Source organism: Rhipicephalus microplus, chromosome 7 (assembly GCF_043290135.1).
Source record: "Rhipicephalus microplus isolate Deutch F79 chromosome 7, USDA_Rmic, whole genome shotgun sequence".
NCBI classification, from domain to species: domain Eukaryota; kingdom Metazoa; phylum Arthropoda; class Arachnida; order Ixodida; family Ixodidae; genus Rhipicephalus; species Rhipicephalus microplus.
In genome coordinates, this window is record NC_134706.1 from 87,408,609 (window position 1) to 87,428,381 (window position 19,773).

The window sequence follows — 19,773 nt, forward strand, 5'->3', positions numbered from 1 at the left end:
AATGAAAAGGAAAGAAAAAGCTATGGTGGAATGTTTGCTCTCTCTCAAATGCCGATCTGCGACGTGCCCGTGTCACGCTTCTCCCTTTTCCATCCCTGCCACGCAAAGACCCTTCTCCTTCCAACACTGCGTGCAAAGGGAGAGGAAAAAAAAAAGACAGCTGTCGCTGGGTTGAATGACTGTGTGGTTGAAGGAAAGGAAAAAGGCACTGTCTTCTGCAGCCCTTGCCGTAGCATGGCTCTGCACCTTGAGAGGGGGGGGTTTCTCGCGCGCCGGTGCCACGCATCCACTTTTTCTGTCCCTGCCACGTAACCCTTCTCCTTTCAACGACGTGCACGAAGAGTGAAAAAACAAAAAAAGCTGCCGTGGAGTGTTGGCTTTTTTTTCAAATGCTGATCTGCTTCTCTCTGCGTGGAGATGCTCCTCCTTTCTCGTCACGTGCCTTCTATGCTGCAGCTGGGTAGCGGAGAGGCAGTCGCTGTTGTCATCGTCTTTAGGAAGTGTCCACGCTAGACATTTCGGCACGCAACCTCTCTTGCCAGGAGAATGCTGAAGCTGAAGTAGAAATGCTGTGCAAGTTGCATGCGAAATTGATCAACTTGCTGCAAGGCAAACGTGTGCAGACGCGCGTCACTGATTACATCAATTAATAACAGATGTCCTGTGATTTGTGAGCAAATGTAAGTCTTCTGAAACTTCCCCCTCGTGTGTTAGCTCAATGCACATGCGCCACTGCATGAACAGCCCTCCGTTTATTTAGCTTTCGTTAATTTGAACAAATTTTCGGGCTCCTTCGAGTTTGAATTATCGAGATTCGACTGTACTGTCTTAATACATGTCATAATACATGATCATATTACATGTCATAATACATGCACACTTGGCTTGTTAATGCCAATGCTGGAACAACAAACATTGACAAGGTGGAGAAAGCAAAAGGGTGTAGAGAGCAATACATATGTTCTTTAGAGTGTCAGAATGGTGACTGTCTGACACAAGGTTACTGTCTTTGATGAACGTTTTGTTTGGACATTAATGCTCTTTTTCACTGTGATGCTTCATTAGTTATTGCAGTTTACGATCCTCCTAGTACTCAAGTGGAGATTACAGAGTTCGGGAGCTCATCCAATCATGCCATTATATTGTAGTATAGAGAAAATGGTTGTTGCCTTGCTTAACTAACAGTGTGGTTGCCAAAGAAAAGAAAAGAATGATGTGGAGCTCCTTTCAGTTCTAGAGGAGATTTTAGGGGATCAGCCAGCAGGGGATACGAATTTGGTTGAATTTATTGATAATCAGTCGATTTATTATCGTATTGTATCAAAATGAAGGCAGCATATCCTTCACTGTTATTCCGCATAAATTGCTTTTGTGAAGTTGTTGCCGATAAAATTGCTGAGAAGGATGCATGCTAAGTTGAGATTGCAGTCGACCCACTGATCTCTCTTCACCCGCCAGGAACTATGTCTTTGCTAATTAGTTAGCGACCGCTGGTGTAAAATGCCCTGCAGTTGTGGTTCGCCCCCTTGACCTTTGACCCCCTTAAACCAGATTGCAGCAGAATGCCCTTCTGGTCATGCAGGCCATTGACCGCATCTCCCAATACAACCAAGGCATCAAGTGAGTGGACCGATTTGAAACCTCGTGACAGCGGCTATTGGAAAGCAGAAAAATTATAGCTATCATGAACAGTTCTGAGAATCCTAAGGACTTTTAACCTTTTGCATGTTTTTGCCATGCGTGTGCAGCAGCAGTTTTGTGCCCAGCAGTGTCTTTGCTGTACGGGCACCTTTCTCGACCCTTCACGGATAATTTCACTCCGTAATGACGATGCATGCTCATTGGGAGGTACTGCCACTTCCTATACAAGAAGCGTTAGAAATGATTGTGCTACCTTCTTGAAAAGATAAATAGAACCGAGTTCTAGCGCCACCGCATTGCGTGGCATGCAGCCGTGCCGTCGGGCTGCACCCTTTCGTGGTTTTAGTTTCATCGCACGATCGCAACCATAGAGTTTCCTACAAATACCCTCGAAGGAACTCTGGCGCCAGTGTGAATGGGAGCTGCAACGCACGGCGCTTCAGCCACCATAGGAAGGAAGCGCAGTACACAGATTTGTCGGGTCTTCATACTTCTGACTCCGCTTGGGTTCGCGTGGCTTAGAGCTGTTTTGTCACAAAACAAAATTCAGGAGATGCTCAGCAGTTGCATTTCCCCACCCTAACCTGTAAGGCTCACCAGTTCAAATTGGGTCACAAAGTTCAGAACGGTTCGTTCTTTCATTCGAAACAAAACAAAAACACAGTGATAAACAAAGCCACAAGCGCGATGCGAGGCCCGCAAGTACGAAGAGTAGACGAACCCGTGTACTACCCTTCATTCCCATGGTCGCTCAAGGATCGCAGCACCAGAGTGACTAGTTAATTTTAGAAAACTCTAGGATAGCAACAGAGGCGTGTGAAACTTCATTTTTATCTTTATCGGCACTCTTTCGCAGGGATGGTGGAAGTTGGTTTTCATCTTTATTGACACTGCCCTTTAATATTTTATCTCCCGAAACTCACGAGGCGTTCTGTTTCTTGATGTAACCGGGTTTACTCTGCCCAAGGCAGCCGCACACAGAGAATAAATAGGCTGTGTGATTGCGAGCACAAGTTGTTACTCCTAAGAGGAGAACGGAGATGTGTGTTAGGTGTGCAGATGCCGATAAGGCGGGGTGCGTAGACCAGTGTTTCAAGGAATACCACGCTCTCAAGTACCATGAGACGTCTTGTAGTTCTTTGTAATACTGGCATTTAAAAAACTGTTCATTTCTTTTTTTTACAATTTTTTACCGACTTTACAAATTTTGTACATTCAAACGCCAAGTGATTTGACCATCATGAAAAGTTTTTTCCTGAAAAACTAAAACATTTAAACACAAAGGTTTAAATTATCAAATGTTGCTGTCATGAGCCAGATAATTTTGAATGTTCTTTGGAAGCAAATGTAATGAAATAAGCTTTCCTGTGTGGTGTCATGCAAGGCACCAGTTCAATGGAGAAAAAATTATTAGCCAAAGTGAAGTTAAGAAAAAAAAAAAAGTGAGGCCAGTCTTCTGGTGGATACGAGCAAACGTCTCTGTTAGCTTAAAAAACTTCTATATATGCTAGCCCCGCTGGTGTTCTTTCCCGTAGAAATATACTTGTGGGTTCATCAGAAGTTGCAAGTAACTTCCTGATGAGTCAAACTCTTTACTTTTATTTATCCCCCAAAACATTTTTTGATAATGAAAGTAATGATTATTTATGGCAGCACACAACACATGCATGTAATTTATTGTTGTTCTCATGCCTCATATTGACCCAGCAAGGTGTCAGCAGGCAATCATAATCCCTAGGAGTTCCTCTGCTGGCTTGTTGGAGGCACTTCACTTGCATATCTTGTCCAGACTTTTTTTTTCCTTCACAAATATCTGTGTGCATGCTTATAATGAATACTGAATATTGTGAGCATTATTTATGCGTCCCATCTTTTCATCTGTAAATACTCATCATCACCAGTCAAGTTTAGGTTGTGGGGCACATACTCGAGTCAATAAAAGGAGAGTCTCGAGTGTTCTCGACGCCATCTTACAAGTGGTGGAGAGTGCTGCCCGGTTCCTGCGTCCTCTCGCGTTCTCGGACACCCCAGCGTCTTCTAGAATACATCCCTGGAGCTCCGTTCAGGCCGCCGCATAAACGACCTGGGTCCGGTAATGTCGCAAGCCGCCCAGTCCAGCGTGCCAGCTTCGCCACCGCTCCCACCGGCAAGAAACCCTTCTCACCTGGTCACAAGCCCTCAAAAGGATCCTCCGCTGTTCGCAGGGCTTCCGGGTGAAGACGTTGAAGACTGGCTAGAGGAGTATGACCGCGTGAGTGTTATCAACAACTGGGATGAGCCTGCGAAACTCACCCACGTTGCATTCTACCTGAGCGGCGTCGCAAAAACGTGGTTTTTCAACCACGCCACAGATTTTCCGACATGGCCCGCCTTTACACGTCAGCTCCGCCAGATTTTCGCCAACCCGTCAGTGCGCTCGGATATCGCCAAAAAGAGGCTTGGCGCACGTGTTCAACGCCCTGGCGAGTCTTACACTTCTTACATCGAAGATGTTCTCGCCCTTTGCCGCCGCATCGACAACAATATGGCGGAAAACGACCGTGTGCGCCACCTGCTAAAAGGTATTGCGACTGTCGCTTTTAATGCGCTTGTGGTGCAAAATCCTCAAACCGTAGCCGATGTTGTCGCTACCTGTCAGCGCCTTGAGGAGCTTCAGACCACTCGGGTACAACCTGATATGTCTGATCTGAGCTCAAGTCAAGATACAACAGAGCTGCGTGCACTGATCCGCTCTATCATCCGCGAGGAACTTCACGCACAGGCTTCACCTCGCCACCTCGATATCCGAACGACGCCCCCCGCCACTAGTTTGCGCGACGTCGTGAGGGAGGAACTGGCCTTGATGACTAGTACACCAGCTCCGAGTTCACATCCCATGCCCAGTTATGCTCACGTTGCTGCAACGACACCTACGCCCCACCAGAGCCTGGCCTCGATGACTGTCACACCTGTCCCGAGCTCATATTCTGTGGCCATGCCAACGTATGCTCAGGTTGCTGCTAGGACGCCTGCACCCCAGCAAAGCCCAATGCAGCTACCAGCGCCCGAAGTGCATGGTTCGCTCAACTCACTCGCACCGCGACCATCTTCCCAGCCTTACAACGCCTGGCGCAGTTCGCGGCCGACTTGCTTCTATTGCGGCATCCGTGGTCATATTTCAAGGTTTTGCCGACGCCGTCAGCAAGACGAACGACGAGGCTACGATAACCTCGAACGGGACGACTTCTACGCGACTGGACCCCCCTATCGTCGGCTGTATCCGAACAGCACACGTCGGTCGCCGTCTCCGCAGAACTTTGACCCAGTTGGCAGTTCCCGGTTCTCACGTCGTCGCTCACCTTCACCGATGCGGCGTTCTTCTTCTCCTCTCCGACCTTCTACTTCAATTCCCGACCGCCAACTGGAAAACTGAACAGTGCAGCTTCGGGAGGGAAAGCTGCATTTTTCAAACTGCGTCAAACTCCTCCGGACCGCCCATCGAATGTTTTATTGGTGTATGTTGAAGGTATACAGACAGAGGCACTGGTGGACACAGGCGCATCACATTCCGTAATTCGTGCAGACTTTTGTGCCCGCTTGAAAAAAGTTAGGACGCCCTACGATGGTCCTCCCCTTCGTTGCGCAGATGGAGTCCCTATTCAGCCTTCAAGTGTTTGCACAGTCCGTGTTTTCATAGATGGCATCATTCACCACATTCAGTTTCTTGTGCTTCCTTTGTGCACTCACACAGTAATTTTAGGATGGGACTTCCTTTCTTCGGCATCAGCTTTCATATCGTGTCGTCAGCGAGTCATTCGAATGTCAGCTACTGAGAGTTCATCGGATGTCGATCCATACAGCTTCCGTTTCATTGCTGCTACTGATTGTTTCATTTCGCCAGGAGATGAACAACTTCTAACGATCGCTTCGGATACTATAGTTAATGGTGACGTGTTCATAGCTCCATCAGTTCGCTCGAAACCTGCGGGGCTTACCATAGCACCCGGCCTTGTGCGGTTTAACGACGGTAAAGCATTGGTCACCGCCTTGAATCCAACTTCTTCGCCAGTAATGCTGCCCCAGGGCACTGCTGTGAGCTGCTTCGCTGACAGTGAGTCCTTTTCACTGATTCCCCTTCACGCAGAATCACCGCCTTTGTCTGCTACTACTGATATCAAGGCTACCACTGTTACCTTAAATGACACCATAAGTCCTCACCTCACCGCCGAGCAAAAGAGAGACCTCTTAGACCTTCTCCAAAAGCACAGCCTTTCGTTTGATGTACATTGCAAAGTTCTGGGCCGCACCCCCGTTGCAGAGCACAGCATCGAAACCGAAGGCAGCTCCATTGTACGCCGCCGCCCATACCGTCTCTCTTCGGCTGAACGGCAAATCATCGAGAAAAACGTCGCCGACATGCTCAAACGTGATATTATTCGACCTTCATCCAGCTCCTGGTCGTCTCCTGTGGTGTTGGTCCGGAAAAAGGATGGCTCTGTCCGCTTTTGTGTTGATTACAGAGCGCTCAACAAGATCACGAAAAAAGACGTATATCCGTTGCCACGCATAGATGATGCCCTGGACTCCCTACAAGGCGCAGAATATTTCTCCAGCCTCGACCTCCGATGCGGGTATTGGCAAATACCTATGCGCGAAGCAGACAAGGAGAAAACAGCGTTTGCGACACCTGACGGGCTTTACGAATTTAACGTCATGCCCTTTGGCTTATGCAACGCTCCAGCAACATTTGAGCGCATGATAGATACTGTCTTACGTGGTCTCAAATGGAAAACCTGTTTATGTTATTTAGACGACATCGTCATTTATTCTTCTACTTTTTCTGAGCACCTTAAGTGTTTGGACGAAGTTCTAACGTGCATTTCGAACGCTGGCCTACAGCTCAATACAAAAAAGTGCCACTTCGCCAGCACAAGCATCAAAGTATTGGGTCACCTTGTCAGCAAAGACGGCGTTCGACCCGACCCCGACAAGGTTGCTGCCGTAATTAGTTTTCCACGTCCGCGCAATCAAAAACAATTGCGAAGTTTTGTGGGCCTGGCGTCTTACTTCCGCCGCTTCATCCGTCACTTTGCTGCCATTGCGGGGCCGTTACACAAGCTTCTGACGTCAGGGACGGATTTCACGTGGACTGACGAGTGCGAGTGTGCTTTCCAAGCCCTTAAGCGTGCTTTGACATCAGACCCCGTCCTCCGTCACTTCGATGAGAGTGCACCCACTTTCCTGCACACAGATGCCAGCGGCCACGGAATCGGTGCTGTCCTCCTCCAGCGCGACGACACTTCACGTGAGAGAGTAGTTGCGTATGCCAGCCGCGCACTAACACCTGCAGAGCAGAACTACTCGATAACAGAGCAGGAATGTCTCGCTGTCGTTTGGGCCATCCAGAAATTTCGACCTTATCTGTATGGACGCCACTTTACTGTGGTTACCGACCACCATGCCCTATGCTGGTTGTCCTCGCTGAAGAATTTGTCTGGGCGCCTCGGTCGCTGGATACTGCGTTTGCAAGAGTACACTTTTGACGTTGTGTACAGGTCCGGCAAACAGCATCAGGATGCTGACGCTCTCTCTCGCTGCCCTCTGCCACTTTCATCTCCAACCACGCATCCCGAATGCCCCTCAGGTGACCAAGCGGCTTCCTGTTCACTCACGTTATCACCCCTGGCAGTTGCTGGGTCGCTACCTTTAAACAACAGCGCCCAGTTTGCCGCGTACCAACGTGACGACCACTACTGTAACCGCATCATCGGATACTTGAATGGCTCGTCTTCTCCACCTAATGCCAGACTACGTCGTCAGCTACGGCTGTTCAAGCTAGAGAACAATGTCCTGCAGCACTATACTTACAATGCGGATGGGCATCGGTGGGTGCCAGTACTTCCCCGTTCGCTGCGAAAACAAGTTCTCGAAGCATTGCACGACGACCCATCAGCTGGACACTTGGGATTTCAAAAGACCTACAACCGCGTTAGGAGCCGTTTCTTCTGGCCTGGTCTTTCTACATTTGTGGCTAATTATGTCGCTTCTTGCGCACTTTGTCAACGCCAGAAACGACCAACTTCAGCTCCTGCTGGCTTATTACAACCCATTCCATGTCCCGACACACCTTTTGCCGTTGTCGGAATAGACCTCGTCGGGCCACTTCCCGTAACGCCAGCGGGCCACCGCTGGATCGTCACAGCCATCGACCACCTCACACGATACGCGGAGACCGCTCCTCTACGCACTAGCTCCGCCTCAGACGTTGCCGCCTTCTTTTTAGAAGCCATTGTGTTGCGTCATGGTGCACCTCGCACGTTGTTGAGTGACCGCGGCAAGGCCTTCATGTCGACAATTCTTGACGAAATTCTAAAAACTTGTGGCACACTTCATAAGACCACATCCGCTTACCACCCGCAGACAAATGGGCTGACAGAGCGATTCCACCGGACTCTAATCGACATGATATCCATGTACATCGGACCGAACCACGATAATTGGGACAAAATCTTGCCGTTCGTAACATTTGCACACAACACCGCTGTTCAACGAACCACCGGGTATTCACCTTTCTTCCTCGTCTATGGTCGTGCGCCGACATTCACCATTGACGCCTCTTTCTTCAATGTAATGACAAAAACGTCGACGACTACGCCAGAACATTTCGTCTCAAGGCTTGCTGAGGCACGGCAACGTGCTCAACTCAACACGGAGGCCAGTCAAGAAGACCGCAAGCAACGCTATGACAGCTTTCGTCGAGACGTCACCTTCCGTCCTGGAGATGAAGTACTACTTTGGACACCTGTTCGCACACCCGGATTGTGTGAAAAGTTTCAGTCTCGCTTTCTAGGACCTTACGTTGTTTGTGAAAGAACATCTCCGGTCAATTACCTTGTCACTCCCGTCGAGGGTTCCTCAGACCGTCGTTACCGTGCCTCCGAGATTGTCCACGTTTCACGTCTTAAACCCTTTGTGCGCCGTACCTTTCCCGCCTAAGTCTCGGCCGGGCCGGCCGCTCAAGTGCGCGGGGAAAATAAGTGTGAGCATTATTTATGCGTCCCATCTTTTCATCTGTAAATACTCATCATCACCAGTCAAGTTTAGGTTGTGGGGCACATACTCGAGTCAATAAAAGGAGAGTCTCGAGTGTTCTCGACGCCATCTTACAATATTTTATATGTCAGATTATGTGAAGATTGCACGTAGTAACAGATGTGTTGTCATGCAAAAATGCAGCTTCATTATCAAAATGTAGACTAATTTGATTAGAGCTAGCTATGCTGCAGCACCTATGATACGATATTAATGAGGTCTAACTGACAATAATGCCGAGGAAAGTACGGCAGATGTTATTAGAAATAATCGTAATGTGAATGTGAAGAATGAAAAGTGGACGATACAATAACTTGTGTGGGCAGAGACTGAACCTGCGACTTTTGAATAACGCATCCGATGCTCTACCAACTGAGATACCATGATGGCAATCCGCCAGTCCATTTTATGGAGTGCATGTGTAATAAAGGTGGGAGTGTCAGTCAGTGCTACCTGTAGCCATGACGATGAGTGTGGAACACTCTTTATTTTCCTCTGTGGCGTCACGCGGCACGTTAACTTATCACGAGATGGCAGCTGACCAATAGTCCCTCTTATACAACCTAATGGCACCAAGTCTGCCAGTACGAGACCTTCATAATGAATAAGGGAAAGAAGTTTGTATTTAAAGGCTCGTTTTTTTGTGTTTTGACACAATAATAATAAGATCTAACAGACAATAATGCCAAGGAAAAAAATAGGGAAAGTTATTAGACCGAATTGTATAGTAAATCTAAAGGCACCAATCAAAAGGCACTAAGTCTGCCAGAACGAGACCCTGGCTATGAATGAAGGAAAAAAGGCACTTTGGCAGCTTACTTTGATATAAGAAACCCAGAGGTAATGAAATATCGGGTATAATGAAGTAAATGAAGAATAATTGACTTGTGGGGTTTAACATCCCAAAACCACCATGTGATTATGAGAGACGCCGTCATGGAGGGCTCTGGAAATTTTGACCACCTGGGGCTCTTTAATGTGCACCCAAATCTGACCACACAGGCCTCCAGCATTTTCGCCTCTATCGAAAATGTAGCCGCCGCAGCCTGGATTCGAGACCGCGACCTGCGAGTCAGCAGCCGAGTACCATAATGACTAGTGACCACAATTGTAACGCGGGGGGTGACTTTTCGGTGCCGAAAAAAAAAAAACACAAATGTAACGCGAGTAAAGTCGGGGATAAGCAGCATAAGCAGAGTGTCCATCCAACCTTTTTCTTGGCAGCGGACAATCACATCTCTGTGGAACAGCTCCTTCGGGATGGTTTTGCGCCGGGAAATGATGTATGGCGGCAACTTGCGCCCATCCGCCAAGCAGGCGAGCATCACGGTTAGTTGCGTCTTCTCGTTGCCTGTTGTCCTTATGCGAACTTGGGGGGCACTTGTTTCGCTGACAGTCCCTGACATAGGCATGTCCAAGAAAGTGGGAGCCTGGTCCGCGTTGTCAATGTGCCCCAACGACATTTGCAACGAGCGGCACAGGTCGAGCACATAGCGCTGTAACTCCACCAGCTTCGCTTCGCAATCTGCTGGTAGCTTCTGCCCTAACGACATTGTTCGCCAGAGGGAAAATCTATTTCTTGGCATGAACTTTTGTGCCCATCCGCGTGAAACCTTGAAGTTGTCCCGTGGGATTCCCATCTCTCGAGCTACGTCTCGGGCTTTTCACTGAATCAGCTCAACGTTGACCCACAATACGCGATTTCACGGCTCAATCACAAACTCCCTCACTTTTTTTTTTGAGTCCTGTGTGACGGCCACAACGAGGTCCACGGAAGCCTTTTCGGCCAGGCTCACTCTTGAAGAGCGCTTCACGCTGGAGCCCCCACCCGTGGATAGTAGATTCCGCCACATCTAGCCGTCGAGTCGCGGCTGAGCTCCCGATTTCCTCAGCCATCAGTATTGCACTTCTCATAAGGGGGGCTTCGTATGAACTCGTTGCGCTGCCATTTGCTCGAGTTGAAGTCGCGGAAGCACAAAGGAAATGAACCGCCCGCAAAACCTGTTGCCATGTGCACATCCCAAACAATAGGATTGGATTAAATGGGATTCGATTTTGCCAGCGTGCATATGTTGCCAGCACAAGGTTGAGAGATCGCTAGGTTTGTCATAGCCATTTTAAGGAACCAGTGGGGCGGCACCGCGAAGGCACGATTTGAAGTGCTTTGATTATAGCGCGGACCCCCAAATCACTTCAGAGAAATTTTGAAAAAGCTTGCGTTACATTTGAGTTAATATGCTACCTCAACCACTGGACCACCGCGGAGGGGCATAAATGAAGAATAGTCTTGCAATAGACAAAGTGTTAAAATATACCTTTAGTACAAATTTTCGTGTATAACAAACTTATTTTTATGTACAATGACATTTTGTTATATTGAGGTTTGAGTGTAACCATGTGGTGTGTTCGAAGCTCTAGCGAGGAAGGCAGCAGTCTGGTGTGGATGGAGCAGCAGCCGAGCTCTGGCTCCTCGTCACTCAGCGAGCACCGGCTCTTGGAGGCTGCACACAGGGGGCTGCTCTGGTTGCGCGATCTGCGACACCAGAACACCCTCACTCCACAGGTGAGGCTCTTTCGTAGCCACATCGTTCTAATCATGTTTTTAGAAAACCCATGTCGATCGTGTATGAACAATTGTCGGTTCTAGTGTGGCAGAGAGCTGCATTGCTGTGACGTTGTACAACGTGATGCACTGCGAAGCATGACAGGAGTACAAGGAAAAAACGATGATAGGCACTTCACAACTTAGCGCTTGTGCAAATGAACTAGCCCGATGCAAACTAAGTGACTGTGTCCTGTGGTCCTCTGGACATGGTTTTGCATACTTAACTCATATTTGGGCTGCACAGATTTCATACACATAGTGAGCGACAGTGTTGTGCGTACGTATGCAGTAGTGAAAGCCACTAATTAGAAGAAGTAAAGGCTCTGGTTTGAGCTAGTTGCTTATACATACTTGTGCAAACATTACGCACAAGGCATACGAGGCCAAAGATCACTGCAAATAGGACAGGTGGCTGTTTCGTTTACAGTGTTTTTTGTTCTCGACTGCTTTGTGCCTGGATGTCTGCATAAGTAAATTTACAGAAGAATGGACTGTTGGACGAGTGGAGGATTCATCATGAAATGGTAAAGTCTGAAAATGACACGATTCCAGGAAAGAAGTGTGTACTAACACAGGGCAGTGTTTGTGCATACTACGTCTTTCTTGCGTCTGTGTCTTTCCTGAGCATCACCACATCGTAGTGATTTGTGTTGTGGGAATCGAGCCCACCCTGCCCTTTGGAGCCTCGTTCCCTAGCTAGCGCGAGTACTGGCCCCGTGGCACTGGTTAATCGGTGACATGGCTACCGCAGCTTTGCTGCCATGCTTTTTTTGTCTGGTGCAAGCCATCCGTTGGTCATCCTTACACAGAGACATGGGCCGGAACATGCCCAGGCAATGCCCTTCTTCTTGTGTCACGCTAGCGCACGTCACTGAGCTTGGCCTATTGTCATTGGCCGTTAGTGACAACGCCCTCTCCCATTATCTTGCTTCCACCTGGCGATGGCTCCCAGTAAGATGTTCTCGCGCCTGCACGATAGGTGGATGCACTGCTCTAGCAGGTGGCTCTTCATCCATGTGCTCGGCTGCTAGCCTTTGTGTGATAACCGTAGCACCTGTCGGCAAGTGTACACTTGGTCGGTTTTGCAAAGTTTCCCTGTCAGCACGCCATACTGTGATTGTCGCTTTTAGCTGTATCTTGGGTTAATAAATCAGTGTTTGTTGACAACCTGCCTCATGTGCCACCTATGCGCCACGTAGAAGAGTCGACAAATACGGCTATAGCGTCTTTGTGTGCAACAGCTGAGAACGTGGTGTCCTTTTCACGTCGCTCCGTAGGGTAAGCTTTTCTAGCAAATTTTTCTCTACAGGGAGGATGGGGTGGTGACAGCGATGTATAAGTGTATTTGTGAGTGTGATTTATAAGTGTGAACAGAAAAAAGCATGACTCTGTGAGAATGTCAGTGGATGTTTGTGGGTTAAGAATGAACACAATCGGCTCTAGAAGGAGTATTCATAGCCTGAATACCTTTGTTACGTTTCTCAAGCACAGTGATTCGAGGATCACTTCGATTTTGTGTTGCTTGAGTAGCAGGTGCAGCTGGTGGAACGCCTGAGCCAGGAGCTAGTGCTGGTGGCCCCATGCCTGCCACGCTACTTCTTCCAAGCCCTGCAGGCCACAACCATCAAGGTACTGTGTATGCACTTTGTGACTAGAGGTCTTGTTGTCGGTGCCAAGAGCTAGGACTGCTAGTTTGCTTTAGATCTCTTGCATTTATTAAATCCTCATTTGACTTTTTGAATCAGCGATCACAGCATTGACAACAAGAGATAGGGTGCTCTTGCGGTAACTGCAGCATATCTTGAAAGGCATGTGTGAGTTTGAGCCATGGAATGGGAAGTGATAGGAGTAACATGAAAAGACGAGGGAGCAGAGTCAGTCACGGTACAAACGGGTGTTAAGGACAGCATAGTTGATATCAAGAAGAAGAAATAGACATGGGCCGGGCATGCAGCGTGTAGGCAAGATAACTACTGGTCTTTAAAGGGGCAGTGAACAACCCTATGGTCTAAAATTTGTGATGAAGAGATAATTGTGCGCTTGTTCGATTCGAACATTCTGCTGCGAGAATTATTTGAATAAAGGCATTAACAAGGAAGCTACAGGGTATAGAACAGTCATTTTGGTTGGTGTCAGTTTCCTCTCTGCCTTGCCACCCTTCTCTATCACTGATAGGGGTAGGTGTAGCCAGTAATTGTGACTACGCCCACGTTGGCAATGTAACGCAGCGTTTGCGGCTGCATGGCTTTCTCGGAGCAAGGCTTCCTCCACGTGTTGGTCGTGCCAGTTGCTCAGAGGCGTCGCTGTGAGAATTCTTTGTGCGAAGCACCTACCTCCAGTGTAAACATGCACTAGGCACTACAACTGCCAAGGCGCAGCAACGTAGCATAAAGAAGCAATATGAAGCTGATGCTACTACCTTGTTTGCGTGACAAGAGGTCGGGAGCACGGGAATTGTTGTTCATGATCGGGCATCGGCATGGCACACAGTGCTTTCATATTTGCACCATGGGATGGCCACGGCATTCTGAAAGAACGAGTGAGCTTGTTAGGGAGGTGTAGAAAAATTGCTCGCTTATCTCCGTGCTTCTTTGCAAAGGATGTCGAAAGACGATAGTCTTATGTCTGGAGGCGCTGCATAAGATAAGGGCCATTGGCATTTTTTAAATAAAAAGACACTTTGGTAATGATGTAGCACCTGAAATGTGCGTAATATTTGCTTTTTGGGGATTGGCAATGTTCACAAGTATGAATGCAGCCACCAGGTCAAGATGGGTGGGCGTAAAGCAAGGGGTTAAGCTTGCAGTGGGTGACTGAATCGTTGGACAGAAGGGCCAACAGACAGACCAAATCTTTCGCGTGTAAATATCTTACAAAAGACTAAGAAAAATTGGTCTTTAAAAAAGACTATAACAGAGTAGCCTTTTAAAAAACTACTTGAGCACAGTGCGCACAACAGAAGCACCACAACTAAATTTCGATCTCTGGGTAGTTTGGGAGCTTTTTAGTGCAGCCACTACTGTGCAACTTGATAGCGGGTAGCACGAGTAACCAAGCGATTTCCTTGATGGTCACGGGATTGCCACTGCCTCAGCATTCCCGTGACCATCACGGGATTCTTAGCATTATTTTATGGCTGTATTGACCGTGTGACACGAGACAGTGCACGGACGACAAGGTGGGCCCCTAAAGTGTGGCACACTTAGTATGTTTGCGTTCTGTTCAGGGGCCCTTTAAGGCCAAAGCTGGTTTGCTACACTTGCATGCCTGACTTAGTGCAAGCTCCTTGCATGGCTTAACACGCGTATCTGCGCGGTTGTGTTGTAACGATTGTGCCTTGACTGCTGCGTGTGGCGTGCAGCTGGCCGTGTCGCCCCAGCAGAAGGGCACGGGCGAACCCCTGTTCCTGGCACAGCATGCGCAGCTGGCGTTGCGTGTTGAGGGCGTGGTGCAGCACCGATCACCGCCAGGGTCCTCTGCCCGCACCGTCCACAAGGTTCTCGTCTCCCTCGCCACCACACCACCTGGCCGGAGCCAGAATGCCACATCGGACACCAAGGTGAATGTCGGCAGTGGACCTTCCTCGTATGACCTTTGACTGCTAGCTTCTTCTAGTAATCCTTCCCTGCACATAACATGGACACATAACATGGACACATAACGTGCACATAACATGGACAAAGGGAAAATGAGAAGGATGCGTCACACAGCACAATCGCAGCCAAAAAGAAATAAGGGAGTGTCAGACAAAGACGCTATTGTCGCATCAGAACACTCTTGTGGTGCAGGTGAAACTATGACAGTGTGGCCACACTCGGACAATACAAAGGTAGTGATGTGGGCTTTTTGGTATTTCATACGCTTTAGAGAGTTGGGAGCAAAAATAAGCTCAATAACGAAACAAAAAGCGTGCACACGCAGTGCCATAGTGTATGTTGCTTTTTTTGTTCTCTAGACTCTTAGCACTTAACCCCTTGAAAAGTCAGCCATTGTTCTGTAGTCACATGTTAGGCCTGCACTAAGAGAAAAAAAAGATGAGCTTTGCAAAGCGTTGGCTTTTCAGGCTGCCAGCAAGGCTGAATGCTCCCTCCAAGCTCATTTCTTTTTCAATGTCTCGCAACCACCCGTTCTTGACGTCACGTAACCGCCTGTCACGTGAAAGAAAAGCAACACGCGTGCTCCGACTGATCTTCGTGTGCAGGTCCCGCCCGGAGGAGATGCGGTCCAGCTGAGCGAGGTGGTGCAGCCGCACAATGACTACTTCCAGGCCCAGTTCCTGGTGGCACTGACCGGCCAGGGACTGCATACAGTCACTATCGACACGGCCGTCCTGGACGCCCAGCACACCCTGTGGAAGACCGGTCCGCAGGTTAGTGCCTTGCTTTTGCTCCCATGGCACCGCTCACCAACGCTGTTCTCGAGCTGAGGTGGCTGGAGCATAGCAAAGAGGAGCAAGTCGCTGCAATGGTTGGCGGTGAAACCTCTTGCAGGCATTCCGAAAATTGTTGCTTGTGCAAATGGTTGTGGGTTTGATTCCCAACTGCAGCAGGCATATACCACTTGGAGGGAGAATGCCTTCGCAGTGAAGACTCTTGCTGTGCAGTTTTTTTAGAGCCCTGAAATTAATTTCAAAGGGGTTTGGCTCAATATAGCAGCTTAACATGGTGCCTTTGCCCCAATTACCTGGTTGTTATCATATACAGTCAAACCCCTTTATAAATAGCACACTCCAGGGAGCATTTCCTGTTTCTTCCATGAGGTGTCCTTTACAAGCAGTGGACCATGTTCTATATTATGAACAACTCCCATTTCAATGCAGGCACTCTTGTGTCAGCCACTTTTCTCTGACATCATTGTCTCTTCAACAGGGTTCAATGTACAGACACTTTATGGCTCTCGGGAAAATGTTCGTAGAACTCCTTGAAAGTCGTAGTAATGTTATAGAGAGGCGGCCAAATGCGCCGTTTCGCCTATGCAATGCGCGTTGCCGGCGTTTTTCCGCAAGGTGGCAGCAGAAGTACTCTAGGCTGATTTCTCCGCTCCAGCCCATTTCAATGTATGCAGTTAGCATGTGTTGGGAGCATTCAAACTGCATTTTTTGCACCTTTAACTTTTCTGAAAGAGGTGCACGGCATAATGCTGTACACCAAAGAGGCTTTGTGTAAAACTGATCAGTTGTCGTCACTTCAAAAAGCGACGATCCGACTTCAGACACATTTTCATTTCTTGTTTGTTTATTGTTTCATTTCTTTATTGCTTGTGAAAAGCTTATGGTGACTACCATCTCACTGTCAAATTGATTATGTTTGAAGTGCGAAATTAATCTCGTTTGTGACGTGTTCATGCTCAAGTACATCTCTTTTTTGCTCCCTCGTTGTAATGTGTGTAAGAAATGTGCTCAAACCGTATGCTTCCCAAAGCTACTATTGGCACACACACAGATGCACGCACACACACACACTACCATTCACAGAGATGCACGCACACACAAGCACGGTCACCTGCCGTGCACTGATGTGACCGTGGCACAAACGCTAGCGTTGGTGCACTGGTGCGACAGGATAGAATCGGCCACCGTCAGCTTATTAGGGGCTTTACGGCCCATGAGCTCGATGCGAACCTAGCGGCGGTTGATAGAAACTTGAGCAGTTCGGTGACGTGCTCCCGGCGCTCGTTTAGCCACCTGTTTGGCCACCTGTTTGACCACCGTGGGCCAAGAATCCCTGAAGACTTTCACTGTCTGCGTCACACTCCCTCCAATGATGGCTCTTTCTCAGGTCTGCTCCATTTGGCAAAGGCGAATTTGATGTCGGACATGGCAACAGCTTTGGCCTCTAGAAATGTGTTGGTATTAACTTGGACCTGCTTAATTAGGGGAACTTTCAAATGAACTGGGGTTGAATTGTGAGTCAGCTGCATTTATTTCTTGTACCCCTTGCAGTAGGGGCCATAGCAATTTGTTGCCAAATAATACCTGGATATATAATAATACCTGGCTCAAGAAAAAAAGCTGTGGATGTAACAGAAGAGGACACACTCATTGCAACAGCACTCATGCCCTCTTTGTTGCATAGTCGTACTCTAGTGGTGGATTACAAACTTGCTCATGATGCTGTTTGCGATAATCTACTTCTCTGTCCAGGTGTCGCTGACGGTGAAATGCCATGACGATGCCAAGCCGTCGGCGTCGATGGCGGGGCCGTCTGGCATGGCACCTGCGCTGAAGCCTCCAGCGCCTCCTCCACCTCCTCAGCCCTTCCCAGCACCAGCACGCGTGCCCTAGCTCAATGGGTAGGCACCTACGCCGACTGGACAAGTTCTTGGAATCGGGTGAACTGTCTCGCTTGAAGAGCCGTCGCGTCCTCCTGCAAGAAAGCTAGCGATAGCGATGCACAGCAGTGTCGTGAATTCCCCTATGGCCGAAACTGGCCGTGGATATCTTTCTATTGTAAGCCTCCCACCAGAAGATAGTGGGCGTCGGAGTGAAATGATTTCATAATACGTGTCACCTTTACTTTCATTTTTCTACGGCCTGGTAGGAGGGTCTGTAATATCGATTTTGTTTAATCTAGGGATCTCAAGTGTTCAACGATATCATTTGGAAGTAAACATCTTTTTGTTTGTGTTCGCTCTAAGGCTGTATCAACTTGACCATTGTCCCACCGTAATGATATCCTTGTTTATTTTACGTACCTGTTTATCCAAGAGTGTAGACGTCATGTTTCGTAAACAGCAGTGCATCTGCGTGGCGCTCCTGTCGTTTAAAGGCGTTTCTGCATTTCTGTGCAAGCCATTTGCACAAACAAGCAAGCACAGTCAGGCCTGTCTGGAGTGTTCCATGCATGGCTCATTGGCAGGCTGTGAGTTTAGCATGTAAAAATTAATTTAGTGTGATGAAATACGTGTGACGTTTTATAAATAAATACTATTGTATAGTGATTTTTTTGAAAGTGAGCATTTCTTGCAGGCGTGTTGAAGTGCACAGTCAACGACCATGGCCAACTGTGTGGAGCAGTCTAGGCTCCTGAGCATGCATATTCTCAAGCCTGTGCGAATACTCAAATGTTTCCAGTATTCGAATTTACTTCAAATTGAATTTAATTTATTGAAAATTTCGAATGATTCGAGACGAATGAATAGGTGCATATTAATTTGCATATAACACTCTGTAGGGGTTGGTTTCACCGCAGTGGAGGGATGCTAAGCCATGAAAGCAGCTCTCAATGTGTATATTCGCAAATAAATTTTTTTTGTAAAAGTTGTTTCACTGCAGTGAAGTGGTAGTGGTACTGAGGCGTGAAAACACGTACCTAGAAGACCACACTGCCGGGAACCCCCACTTCAAGGTGAAATGGAGATATTACTCTCACATCAATTCATTTTTTCTGTTCAAAAGCCCGTTATACCGGCTTACATGATTTAAGTATGGTAAATTTTAGAATGTAACATATTTTACAGGCTATCACTTGCATTCTACTGAAAGTCAAATCCTGCTACTATTCAAAGGTGTTTCCAGTTCCTTTGATGCAAGAATATGGCATTTGCACAGGCCTTGTTTCAGTTTTCAAAAGATATTGTAGAAGTTAGTCCATACAAATATACTCTTTTTTCTTTGTGTTATGTGATATATACACTGTTTGAATTCGATTTCAAATTATTCCACCAAAGTCACTATTCGCTGCGAACCTAAAATTCACTGTTCACACATGCCTACATATTCCAACACAGTGTAGACACAAGAACACAAGGAACAACCGAACACATGCTCGGAACACACACTTAAGTGCTCGTGTGTTACATACTTTCCTGTATCCTTGTGGTTTTCTGTTGTACTATTACTAGACGAATATACCACCAACTCACCCAAATTGCGGTGTGGTTTAAAGTATACTACTGTAAGATCTGTGAGAAAAACGCACTGATATCCGAACAGGATGACATTCTCAGGCAGAGGACAGAATTATTTTTTCATTTCTTAAGCAGCGCTTAGCGAAGTGGTGAAAATTGCCGGAAACAATTTGTACAGATAGTGCAATGGCCAATAAACTTGTACACATTTAGTAATCGACGCCTCCTGTTGAAATCTCACAACATGATGCTTATGGTGAGTTTTACGAATAAAATGACGAGCTTACTGCAAGTTTTCTACATTCTTTGTTGCGAAGATGTCTCTGCTCCAGTGAAAAAACTAGCTTAGTGGGCTGAGGCAGTTTAGGCGCTTCTTACAGAGTTCGGGCTTGGTTTATGGCTAGATGAAGGCATCTAGAATGCGAACACAGAATCTCCTCTGATAGATACCAGGTGGTCACTACAGTGAAAAATGAAGCTGCCAAACAGTAAATATTAAACTATATAATGAGCATAGTAGTACAGCTCAGTAAAATAACACTCCCTGTGCAATGATGGCGGGGAGTATGGCCATTGAAAATTGATCTGTGGATATATCGTGTCGACTC

The 19,773-nt window shown here is 47.6% G+C and overlaps 1 protein-coding gene across 1 annotated transcript in view; it reads left to right on the plus strand.

Annotated features, from left to right (window-relative positions):
- Window positions 1-19,381, plus strand: part of defl (Integrator complex subunit 7) — a 48,462-nt gene extending 29,081 nt beyond the window's left edge. Inside the window, exons 15-20 of the mRNA XM_075869432.1 lie at window positions 1,552-1,620; window positions 11,125-11,275; window positions 12,848-12,946; window positions 14,679-14,876; window positions 15,519-15,686; window positions 17,460-19,381. Coding sequence (XP_075725547.1) covers window positions 1,552-1,620; window positions 11,125-11,275; window positions 12,848-12,946; window positions 14,679-14,876; window positions 15,519-15,686; window positions 17,460-17,600 — 826 coding nt within the window. The 3' untranslated portion in view covers window positions 17,601-19,381. The remainder of the gene's footprint in view (window positions 1-1,551; window positions 1,621-11,124; window positions 11,276-12,847; window positions 12,947-14,678; window positions 14,877-15,518; window positions 15,687-17,459) is intronic.
- The last annotated feature ends 392 nt before the right edge of the window (window positions 19,382-19,773 follow it).